Source organism: Vigna angularis, chromosome 7 (assembly GCF_016808095.1).
Source record: "Vigna angularis cultivar LongXiaoDou No.4 chromosome 7, ASM1680809v1, whole genome shotgun sequence".
NCBI lineage: Eukaryota > Viridiplantae > Streptophyta > Magnoliopsida > Fabales > Fabaceae > Vigna > Vigna angularis.
Window position 1 is genome coordinate 28,437,871 of NC_068976.1, and position 12,924 is coordinate 28,450,794.

Genomic DNA, 12,924 nt, shown 5'->3' on the forward strand with positions numbered 1-12,924 from the left:
ATTAGAAATTGTGATAACCAAAGGCTATGCATAACCTTTTCTTTCAAAAGGTGTGATAGTTAGGCATGGTGGTATTGGAATCTTATGTGATCACCAAAAAAAAGTTAGGTAGAATAATAGAACAATAGAAAGATTGATTATCTGTTAACGGCTATGTGCTAAATGCTAGCACGTAGTGTAATCTAGAATAAAATAGTTCTTGATCAGCTTCATTTTAGCAGCCAAAAGAGATAAATAAGCAGATTTCATGGCATCAAATAACTCAACTATGATATAAAAAAGTACAAAACTGATTTCAGCCAATGCTGGAATCAGTAGCCTTTCATATGCATAACCAAGCTTAACTAGAACACCAGAGAATCAAAGGGAAAAAAAAGAAGAAAAAAGAATAGTGGAATCGTTTGCTTTGCAGTGTAATTAAAGTTGTTCAATGCAAGTAAAGGGTATACAATCTAAGTCAATCTTTCCACCAACAAAATCTGGTGACCAATGGAAGCATTCGATTCCTTTGACGTGTGAAACTCAACCTGAGATAGTGTGAAAATAGGCTTAGAAAATGTTAATAAATAAAGAAAGATAGGTAATACACATGCATAGAATGCTCCGTTTTTATTATTTATATTGTGTGATAGTTTGGACGAAAGATGCGTATGGATTATGACAGAGATCGAACTTAGTTTTGTCACCGTTGCTTGAAATATTCGCATCTTTGGCTCAACATGGCCATTAGTTATTGCTCAAATTACTATATTACTTAATATTCAAAACATGAGAAACTTCATCTTTCCTACAAAGCATATTGTGTATCATGTCAAACACTCCATCAACAAGGCACGAGAACTTTGGTTTTCTTTATTGAGTTTTTTTGAGAAGTGAAAGCAAGAAATAGTTTTATAGCACGCAATTCAAGCCAGTTGGGCGACTTGGAGGTAAATCATGCAATATTTTAAGAAACAATATGGATTAAAAAATATTATCAAAGTGATATGGCATTTATATGGGGTTGACAAGTTCTAATTTGGTATTAAATGTGAGAAAAAGATAAATTATGTGCTTGTGAGGATTCCTAGAAACATAGATGTGTATTAATGATAGGTCTTTGGATCTATATAAATGTGATTAAAAGTCAAAGATACATATCTAAATAAAGCATTCACATGGATATATCTATGAATGCTTAATTAGCTATTAGTTGAGCTGTGTCACAGTGATTAATCAGAGAGGTCCTTCCCAGTGACAGGGACAGCTCAAAACTTGCTTTGTATTAATGACTTCTTACATGGAATCATCAACTGCAACTTGCTCTCCAATAATTAACCTAAAGGACAAGAGGGTGTTAGCCAATTTAGTTATATGCTCAACCTTTTAATCATACCATATATCTTATGTTAAGTTTGGTCATTGACAACTTATCACTATATTCTTTGGTTTATCTAAAATCCATCTTATATAGATTGAATTTTAAACATATTAAATAGAACTCTATTCTTGATATCTGTCGGAAAAAGATTTAAGTTTAAATATATTTTCGAGATTGGTATATATGTATTACAAAGAGTAGGATAAAGAGAGGATAAAAGTATGATAAATTTTAATTTTATCAAATATTTGATAAAGGGTAAAATATAGTATAAATTATGTCTAAATGTAAGAATTACTATTTTGTTATACTTACATTTAATTTTATAAAAGTTCAATTTGTTTTTTTACAAGTTATATATGAAAATTATAAGTATTATATAACTTTTAAGTAAAGTTGTATTTTATTTATGTAGCTATTTTTCTAAATATTGTGAAAGTTGGTCCTTATTTTCTCACTATCTTTGGAAATGCTTTTAATACCTAAAGTAAGCATTAGTTACCTATCTTGAAATGAATAATGGATAAAAATAATAATTTGAAATTTTGAAAGGATAAAAAAAAGTACATATTTTAACAATAAAAAACACCCATTGTATGGTGAAAATTATAATTTTAAACCATAATGGAACTAAAACAGAAATCATTGAAATCAAAACTTGAGGCTGGAATTAATTTAAAAAAAAATTGTAATGATAATTGACATATAAGGTAAGAATATTAACAATAGGAAAATATATAGATCAAGCTAGAAGACCCAAATTATTATTATTGATGGAATGTATAATGTAGTTACACAAAGTTATATGGTAAGAATAAACATGACTTAAAGAGTAAAGGCTTGGACTTTTACCTTTTAAAAACTCCATTTCTTTCACAGATGAAACGCATAGAATTTACTTCTTTAAGTCATTTCTTTCACACCTGCCTCGTATCAAAGAAACTTCTCATTTTGTTATTTTTAAATTATACAATTTGAAAAATATTAGAATTGTATAATGTAGAAGTTATTTTTTACATTTAAATTACATAATATCAAAGTCATTTTTTCTCAATAAAATCATTTTCAAATTACACAATTCAAAAATAAAAAAATAACTTATTGATTGTGCAATCTAGAAACCAAAAATGCTCAAGAAAAAAATGACTTCCTAATTATATTATTCCAAAGTTATTTTTAACTTTTGAATCATGTAATTCAGAAATTTTCTTTTAAGAAAAAATATTTTTGGATTTTCTAAATCCAAAGGTAAAATTGACTTCCAAATTGCAAAATAATTTATAGAATCTAAAAGATAAAAATAACTTTCAAATTACATAATCTAAAGTTATTTTTGACTTTGAGATCCTGTAATTCAAAAAAGAAAAAAAGAGGAAAATGATAATTTTTTTATATGGACATGTAGAAAAGAAATATATGGAAGTGCATGATAAATTGGCTTAACCTACTCAAAATTCACAATAGTTAAGAAATATATAGATATGATATTTCTTATCTAATAGAGTGAAGTATTTTTTATATGACGAATGATAAACTGTTTCTCAGATACGGTTTGTCATTTGTCATGTCATTTTAGACTCACATGCCATTTATGTATCTTTTTTCATTTTACCTTTAAAAATTAGATATCTAGTTGAATTTTTGTAACGAATTAAAAAACCAAAAAAGAATTTTAACATAAAAACTATAAAATTGAAAAAATAATTTATATTTAATTTTAAAATTATAATTTTATTATTTTATTATTATCATAAAAAAAATATACACGTATTTTCATAGTTTTTAATTATTGCATATATCTACCATAGTTTACAATGAGTTCAACTATATTTGACAAAAAAAAAATATCAGTTTAAACTCTACCATATCATATATGTATAGGTATTTATTTATTTTTATATTAAAAAATGTATTTTTCTCAAGGATCCAACTTTTTATACTTTTATAAAACAAATTATAATTTAGTGATGTTATAATTTCTATTATATTTTGATGTATAATAATTAAATCATTCAAAAAAATTATAAAACGTTCTTTAACTTTTTTTATTTTAAATTTCATAACTTTATTTAAATTTTAGTCAATATAATATTTTTAAATAAAGTAAATGTGGTGAAAGGTATTTACTTGAATACATGAAAGATATAAATCTATATTTAAAACTGAAGTAAATATGAATACTATTTCACTAAAAACAAATATGAATAGCTATTTTAAAATTAGAAAATGTATGAGGGTTATTTTACCAGTAATGTCATTTAGCCATGAACTTGAGAATACAGGGCAACTCCCCCTAATATTTCTCATTAGAGTTATTTCCTTAGATGTTACATGAGTCTTCATTGAATATGCTAACAAATGCGTATTGTGTTACCTTTTATGGAATAAAAAGTAATAGAAATGTTGAATAAAAATTATTATAATATTCAATATATTTATTAAGGTTACGGTTGACAAAAACAAATAAAAAAATATACTAAAAGCTTATTGAGAAACTGCATGCATGTTTTTAGGAATCAAAAGAGAAGAGTGCTCACATAGAACAGAAGGAAGAAGATCAAACCAACAACATTATTAAAGTGAAAGAGCCATTTAATATAGATATATGAAGGAAGAAACCTCATCTTTATGTCATCATTGGAGCTTTCAATAGTAAGTTCTACACCAACCTGTTCTGTCCCTTACAGATGCTAATATATCAGTCTCAAGTATACATTATTTAGCCAATTAGTATTTTCATAATCCTCTTGTTGGAATTTAGTCCTAGATACATATAATTCTTTTACATTCAGGCTATTTCAATCATGTTGAGAATTTTCATTGCCATTTCAGCTCCATGTTCTATTTTTTTAACATAGATTATAACTTATAAGGAGAAACTGATATTAGAGAAAGCAAAACATACAGCCTAGAGAGAGCATCCATGTACTGAGAGGTACTTTATAGCTATGTCTTTTTAGCAGTTAGCACAAGTCAACCCCTAAATATACTTTATATAGTACATGGATTAGTTAAAAGGCTAGTGGAATCATTAAAGGGTAAATTGATTGTATCCAACTTAAGAATAATCTTGATGCAATTCAACTAGTCAATCTAACACAAGACAAGAACAACCTTTTGTTTTTATCCAAAATCAAGTAACACCAGGCCACTATCCAAAACTAATAAGAACTCTGAAGCAAGAGAATCGTTGAAAAGTTTTACAATTTGCCATGCAACAAGTAACAACCATGACTTTTCTAACAATATGAGGAAAAAAAGACCGAATGAATATCCTTATTCTATCTGAATATAGAAGAATCATGATGGAAGATACAAAACAAAAAATGTATCTCTCACTGCGGTATAAATTCTACTAAAGTGTAAAGTACTAAAGTCTACATAACAAAAACAATAAAACTAACCAAACGGTTCTCACTTATATCATAAAAAGTATCACTACACAAATGAAAAGAAACAAATTAAACTGTTATAGCTATGCAGAAAGTCTAGTTACATTGCATAATTTCTAGTCTATGATTTTGAAACATTATCTGTGCCTTTTTAAGCTGTTTTGTCTACAAAAGTGAAGATAATCCAGGGGAAAATTAAAATTTTCCGATTAATTAACTGCCTTTATTTGAACAAGTATACCAAGGTCTTGGCAAGCCATGTATAGAGCAAACAAGCAATAGAACCATTCACACTACCTTGGTACTTCATCATGCTGTTTTGCCTATTCATCGTATAAGCATGTCTTTTTGTGCTCGTTTAGCTTCTGATAACTTCAATGGTTGTACTACATATGGCAACATTGTCTGAAGTAATTGCACACCTTATGTAATTCTTATCATTCATAATAAGTTCTAAAAGCACATTTTGATCCTTAAAGACTTTAGAGGAGTAAAATCTGCTAGTAAAAAGTTAAACTGTTCTGTGGGACAACATTTGCATATGTTTGGATCCCCAAAAAGAACTCCAAGCTAGGTTTTGCACGCCTTATGATAATAGGTATTGAAGCTGTTGCCTATTGGATTACTTAATATCCATTGTTAGGTTCTCTTTTAACATTTTCCTTGTTTGCTATCTTATCTGTTATTCTGTTTCAGGTAGTTAGCAGTTGAGTAGTTTAGTTGGTTGGTCATGTTAGTTAGGCTTAAATAGTACTTCTCTTTAAACCTGATAATAAGGAGTTTATACCGGTAAAAGAAAGAATCAGAAGTTTAATACACAAGTGGTTGCTGTGAGCAGATTGAGAGTTTAAAAATCAGGTTTCTTAACACAATTGTTAATATCTTAACTCAAGAAAACCCAAAAGTGACAATTAACTCCCTCATAGTCCCTGATATCCGTAGAAGAGAACCCAACTATACTGTAGGAAAACAAATTCCTCTTAAAGAAAGTAGAAGAGCAAAATAAAGTCTTAAAGTTTGCATAACCCAGCTGACATAAATAGTTCAAATTCACATCAGATGGGTTAGGTGTTGTCGGGTAGTATCCTATCGTGTGTCTGAATTCTTGGACTGAGGCTTCTATATTTGTTGAACAACTTTGCTAATATCAATTGGTTTTAAGTTAACATCTGACATGATATTAGAACTTCCAGATCATTTTGGTTTTCAATTAGTTTGGAAGCAATGACATCAAAGAAAATATAAGCATATTGGGAAGAAAAAATGTAACTATATCAAGACTACAAAAAATCAATGATTCCTGTTGTTAGAATATGAAAATAAATGTTACAACCTGTGACTTCTAATAAAAAAGTAATGCCACACAAGCTCGTTACACATTATGTGAAACTATCGAAAGAAATAAATATTACACGATTCTCACCAAATTCAAAATAGCATGTATCACTAGAGAGAATCCCACCTAGTTTACTCTTATAATAGGCCTCTAGCAATCATTTCATAAAGAAGTTTCTCCGCCTTATCATTTTCATCTTCTTCAAAGAAAGCACGAATCATTATTTCAAAAGTTACAGCATCTGGAATGCAACCATTGTCTTCCATTTTTGACCATAAGGCCAATGCTTCATCAAGCAAGCCCTCTCTACAAAGGCCGTTGATCATAACAGTATATGTTTTGGCGTTTAAACAATAGCCTTTAGTCAAAAGATCTAGAAAAACCTCTTGTGCATTCTTAAGTTTTCCACCTTTACAAAGTCCATCAAGAAGTATAGTGAATGTGTACACATTTGGCTGAATTCCTTGGTTTTTCATTTTGTTGAAGAATTCAATTGCTTTGTCAAGATGACCATTTTTGCATAAAGCATCTATTAAGGTATTATAAGTGATTACATCAAGAGGTTGACCTACATCATGCATCTGACCAATAAGATCCCAAACGTAAGAGATTCTTCCTGATTTGCACAAACCAGCAATAAGAGAAGTATAAGTCACTGTATCAGGAACCATATTTTTCTGGTGCATTTCTTTAAAAAGATTCATAGCATCATCCACCATGTCAATATTACATAGTCCATGAATCATGATAGTATAGCAGTGAACATCAGGAGTTACTCCCATTTGGGTCATAGTGTAGAATACATGTTTTGCACTGGTCACTTCGTTAACTAAGAAATATCCATCCATTAAAGTACTACAAACAATAACATCAGGTTTCAAACATGCTTTCACCATCACAGCAAACACATTTCTAGCTTCTTTTACCTTTCCTTCTTTACATAAAGCATCAATCAATATACTATAGGTATAAATATCTGGGTCGATGCTTTTCAATACCATTTCATTAAACAAACCAATTGCTTTGTTTAGTTGGCCCACAGTGCAAAACCCACATATTAAACTAGTGTAAGTGACAACATCAGGAGAAATTCCCTTCACAACCATTTCAGAATATAAATCACAAGCCTCAGTAACAAGACTATCTTTGCATAGACTATCAATGATTGTGCTGTATATGATCAAATTAGGCTTAATAGACCTTCCTTCAATCATTCTCAACAACCTAATGGCAGCTCTTGTTTCTCCTATTTTACACACCCCATTGATCAAAGTCCCATAACTAATCTCATCCAGCCGAAACCCTTGTGTCAACACGTTGTCATGAAAGTTCAGAGCTTTTTTGACCTCACCCTTAAGACAGAGACCTTTCATGAGAGTGTTCAAGGTTATGGTAGTTGGGTAATGACCCAGTTTGAGAACCTTGCCCACTACAGAGAAGGCGAAGGCCATTTGACCTAAGTGGCAGAAACAGTTAATCAATATGTTCAAAGTGAAAAAGTCAGGATCAACTCCAGTGAATTCCATCTGCTTATAAAGAGAAATAGTAGAACTGTAACGCTTACTATTCATAAGGGAACTTAAAATCTTGTTAAATTGGAATGTGGGTGGGGTAGGATGCATATGGAGCATGTGGTTGAATTGGGAAAAAGCATCATCAAGATTGTTAATGAGTGAGCGCTGGGAGTGAGAGTGGAGTGTACAGGGTGAAGGGAAGCAAAGAAGAGAAAAGGGGTTGTGAAGGAAAGGAGGAAATTTGGGAATGAAAGGAGAGAGAAAATACCTTAATCTTCTTGCCAATAACATGTTTTGTTCGTTGACACCAACATCACTGAAAAGATTGTGTGGTTTTGTGTTTGGTCTGTCTCTGTGAGAGAGACCAAAGTTCGGTTTGCTGCTATTCAGATTCTGGGAACAGGGAACAACTGATGCTTAGGTTACACGACAAAAAAAAATGTAAAGACAAATATATGAGAAACTTTTTCATTATATTTAACAAAGAAAAAAAAATCGGCTATACAATATAATATATAATTGAATAAGAATATAATAGAATAAAAAAATTTATAATGTGAATACATCTTAACTAAAATAGTATTTTAGTTTGTAAATTATAAATATAAATATTAAATTGATATAATTAAAACTCATAAGACTAATACTTTTTATATTAAATTTATATTAGAATTAAAATAACTGATCATTGTTTAAATTGAAATTTGATTTTAAAATAAACTTAACTTAATATATTGACTTAATAGTTTTTTTTAATCGTAAAATTATTAAGCCTATAAGTCTTGAATTTTTATTTTACATTTTCTCGCACATAGCTAAATTATTGCTTTATCTCTCTATAAACCAGATACAAAAATAAATATTTATAATATATTTATTTGAAATACTTCATCTTGATTTGTGTGGGTGTGTGTAAAAGCCTAGACAATATTATTGAATCATTGACCGGTGAACTGAAAAATATTAACTGCAAGTTTTCTATATATGATTTGTGATTTATTAATCGTATAAGATTGGAAATGTTTTCCGGGAGTAAATTTTTTCAAAATAGTAAAACTGTAAGAAATCTTAGTTCTATGCTTCGATTCATATGGAAAAAACAGCCTGTTAATAATACTTTTAGTCCAAAACTAGCACATTATAAGATATGCAAAATAAGGTGAGGAACTATTTTAAATTATTTTGAAGTAGCACTCAATTTAAAATCCTTTATATCAGCAATTAACACTGTCATTATATTAAGATTTCGTTCTTATTAAAGAGAGGTCATTCCAAACATTTTAGTACTGCATGAATGATCAAATGAAACGTAAAATCATAGTAAAAATACTATTATGGAGTAATTGAATGTTATTGTGCTAATGAATTTTTAGTTTCATTGTCCATTATTTCAACCACGAAGTTGTAGCTCCAAATCAGACAGAACAAAACCTGTTGAATGTCATGCAATAGAACAACAACAACTTTGAAGCAGCATTAAGCCAGAAAAACATTCAAATTTAGGGAGGGCTCAAATGAGAAGATAGTGTTTGATACACTGACCAGTCTAATGATTCGGTATACATCAGAAAAGCTTTCATTGGAAAGATGGTCTCATTGAGCAGTAGTGAAACCAGCTACTCCTGGTTCTTGATATAAGCATACAAGTTCACATAGATATCAATATGCCATACAAATTAAAAGCAATTATAACTTTAACTTGTTCAACCAGGCTTTACTCATTTCAGCAACGCGATACTTATGCAGAAAAACATCAAAATGTTATAGATCAAAGATCAAGACTTCCAGCAAAAAGACCACTGCACCGACCAATGAGTTCACCAATTTATGTTCAGTGCAAATAGAATTTGTTCAACAATGACCAACAATGTATTCAGTTCCAATATTTTCTATTAAGGAAATGTTGAACTTCAAAATTCAATGCTACATTATACATAAACAAGTACAAGCATCTGCGATTTTTACCAGATAATGAATGTGAATAAGAGGGGTTATCCTCCAAACAAAATTTTTGGTGCTATTCTCCAAACAGAATTAAACTTCCACCTAAATAGCCCGTGAAATAAAGGTTTGCATTACAAACCAGTACAAGTTGGGGTGAAACTCTAATTCTAAATAGAGAACTACACATAGAGAATAAGCTTCCGTGTATCAGGTAAATCAAAGGTTTCTTATGAGTACAAAAGAAAAACACAGAGGAAATAAACAGTCTCCAAAAAATACTCTGTTCAATAGACACACTCAAGCTATTCTCACCAGCACCTTGTTCTTTTTGCCAGCTGATAACAGGAGAACTTTCCCATCCACTATATCCGCAGCTTCAATCCTCTTACCTTCACTATCCACTCTGCTATTATTTAAGTAAAGCCCCCCTTGCTTCAACAACCTCCTTGCCGCAGATTTACTCTCGAACAAACCAGAAGAGACCGAAAGATCCACCAATGACAGATTCAAAACCTCTTCATAAGCCAAAGAACAAGATGGCACATCCTCAGCAATCCCCTCAATGGTTTTCCAGTCCAACTTCGTCCCTGACCCCGGCTTCAATGCCTCAGTGGCCTGAAGAGCCTCAGCCAAACCTTCTTCCCCATGAACAAATCGTGTAACTTCTTCCGCCAGTCTCCGCTGGGCGGTGTTAGGCACATAGCCAGGCTTCGCCATCTCCCTTTCCAAGGCAACTATCTCCTCAATGTCCAAAAATGTAAGAATTCTCAAAAACCTAATCACATCATCATCAGTAATACTAAAAAAATACTGGTAAAACTTATAGGGAGACAAAAACTTTGGAGACAACCAAATAGCACCATCCTCAGACTTTCCAAACTTGGTACCATCACTCTTCAAAAGAAGAGGGAATGTCAAGCCATATGCATCTTTCACGTGCAATATCTTCCTAATCAATTCAGTCCCAGCAGTTATATTACCCCATTGATCACTACCCCCAATCTGAACACTTATACCCTCATTCTGAAACAAGTGCAAGAAATCGTAACCTTGCAACAACTGATATGTGAACTCAGTGAAACTAATTCCTTCTTCTGACTCCAACCTCTTCCTTACACTCTCCTTAGAAATCATAGACCCGACCCTAGCAAACCTACCCACCCTTTTCAAAAAATCCAACAAACTAAACTCCTTCCACCAGTCATAGTTATTCAAAATTACAACAGATAAATCAGAGTCCACCGAGATCGGATTTCGGCCGCGACCCAAAATCCGTTTGATGGTGTTGGAGATACCCACCGTGTTTTTCTCCAAGGACTCGGTATCAAGTTCGGGCCTTTCGAGAGATTTTCCTGAGGGGTCGCCCACTCTCGCGGTGGCGCCTCCGATCAACGCGACGGCACCGTGACCGCTGCGGTGGAACCAGGAGAGCACGATGATGCCAAGGAGGTTGCCGAGGTGCAGAGACTCCCCGGTGGGGTCGAAACCGCAGTAGACCTTGACCGGTGAGGAGCACGCGGCCCGTAGCGCGTCGCTGGTGATGGACTCGAGCAGACCGCGTTCTTCGAGGATTTCAATGACGTTGCGGCGGGATTGTTGGAGGGCGCAGGTGGTTTTTGTGGCACATTGAAGAAGAAAGGGAGAAGAATGGGGTTTGAAGGGACTAAAGAAACGTGTGGTTGAATGGTTGAAAAGGCGTGTTCTCGCTAAAACAGAAATGGAGGCCATTGGGTGTGTTACTGTGTGACTCCTACTTACTCTTTCAAGTCGGGGATGATGAAGGATATCATTCTGTGTCTCTCTTTCACCATTTCTATTTATTAATAACTATTAAATATTTAACATCATTATGTTATTCAAAGGAGTTAAACTTGATTTTTTATCAAGGAAAAGAAGAAGGTAAACTTGTTCTTTTTAAATAAAAACTTAAAATACTGGTTCATTTTTTTTTTCCGTTTTCAATTCAGTTTTAATATTATTTTTTCTTAATAAAATTTTAATTTATGTTAATTTTATACAATTTTTTTCTATTTAAATAATTAAAGAACAGTAATTTGTATATCTTACATGCCATGTCGAGATTTTTAAAATTATTTTGTAATTCTTTTTAATTTAAAAAATGTATTCATAAACGTGATATTACCGGTAACCCGTGTTAATTTTTATATTCAATTTAATCTTTATATTTAATATTTTTATTTAATTTAATTTAAAAAAATTTAGAATTTAACAACTTTTGTTTTAAATTACAATTAAATTAAATTTTTATATAAATGTTATGCTTATTTTTATTTGAATTTAACAACTTTTTTCAAAATTAAAATTAAATTAAATTTTTATATAAATGTTATACTTATTTTTAAGTTAAACTATTTAATTGATTTTTAACTTAAAAATCACATAAAGTATTAGTTTATGTTACTTTTAAGGTTTAATCCTTCGTCATATCCTTATTTGGGGACGAGAATTTTAAATTGGTCATTTTCTTTTTCGGCGTTTCAATTAAGTCTTTATTTTGTAAAAATTGCAACAATTACATCTGTACCGTTAAATTAGACCCAACGACGTTAATTTTTCATTGATTATTTGGTTTCCATGATTCTAACCTGTCTATTTTATTATTAAAAAACAAACTGGAAAGAATGAATTAAACATCAGGAATGCTTCCTGTAACCACTCAGAAACAGCGTAAAGCCGTCACAGAATCGCGAATCAGATCACCAATCTCCACCGTGAAGCATGTTCGCGAACCACCTAAAACCAGAAAACCACAACAAGCCCCAAAATCATGATCAGTCTACTCCTTCCACCACCGCAAGACTTTTCGCACCAAATTGCGAGTTCTTTCTCCATCTTCGTCAACCTGCAAACTGAAACCAGACCCAGAAAAAGGAAAACCCTAATTTCCAAATGAATCTTCTTCATCCTGACGCACGCCAAATTTGTTCAACCTCCATGGAACCACCTAGAAATCACGGCAAAGAACTAGAATCTTAAAATCGTGAAATCCTTCGTCGCGATCTCCTCCATTCGTGAACACCATCGTGCCACCTAGAACAACACAACATCTTGCGCAAGCATCGTGCCTCCATAAGCCAACAAAACCCTACAAACAGAAAAGGACCAAAAACCATTCGAGAAAATCAGAGAACATGAACCCTAATCCCAAATTTCAATTGTGATTCATCCTTGAGCAACCACTATCGCGCATAGTGTCGTTGTGACACATACTAGGCCGAGAGCCAACCAAATTGTTCATTTTCCTCACGCAAATACCTGAATCGGACCATCATCTCCTCTCGCACCTCCACGGTAACTCGCGACGCAGGCTAGCTTCCATTCCCCTAATCTAAAACCCTAATTTTGGGTGGGGATGGG

The 12,924-nt window shown here is 32.0% G+C and overlaps 2 protein-coding genes and 1 long non-coding RNA gene across 3 annotated transcripts; all 3 read right to left on the reverse strand.

The window, feature by feature from the left end:
* Nucleotides 1-6,033: 6,033 nt before the first annotated feature.
* Nucleotides 6,034-8,005, reverse strand: LOC108337606 (putative pentatricopeptide repeat-containing protein At1g12700, mitochondrial). Its single transcript, XM_017574165.2, has 2 exons — nt 7,871-8,005; nt 6,034-7,544 (listed from the first exon to the last, which is right to left on the reverse strand). The coding sequence occupies exon 2, from the start codon at nt 7,537-7,539 to the stop codon at nt 6,226-6,228; it is 1,314 nt and encodes a 437-aa protein (XP_017429654.1). The 5' UTR covers nt 7,540-7,544; nt 7,871-8,005; the 3' UTR covers nt 6,034-6,225.
* Nucleotides 8,006-9,555: 1,550 nt separating this feature from the next.
* On the reverse strand, nt 9,556-11,354 carry LOC108337234 (tyrosine--tRNA ligase, chloroplastic/mitochondrial). Its single transcript, XM_017573716.2, has one exon. It carries the CDS (start codon nt 11,272-11,274, stop codon nt 9,844-9,846), a length of 1,431 nt encoding a protein of 476 aa, XP_017429205.1. The 5' UTR covers nt 11,275-11,354; the 3' UTR covers nt 9,556-9,843.
* A 782-nt stretch (nt 11,355-12,136) lies between these two features.
* On the reverse strand, nt 12,137-12,924 carry LOC128197676 (uncharacterized). The gene is made up of 2 exons (XR_008250299.1): nt 12,823-12,924; nt 12,137-12,652 (listed from the first exon to the last, which is right to left on the reverse strand). It is a non-coding gene; the product is annotated as an uncharacterized LOC128197676 (long non-coding RNA).

Coding starts and splice junctions, on each gene's coding strand:
- LOC108337606 (XM_017574165.2), bottom strand. CDS start 7,539: ATGGCCTTCGCCTTCTCTGTAGTGGGCAAGGTTCTCAAACTGGGTCAT.
- LOC108337234 (XM_017573716.2), bottom strand. CDS start 11,274: ATGGCCTCCATTTCTGTTTTAGCGAGAACACGCCTTTTCAACCATTCA.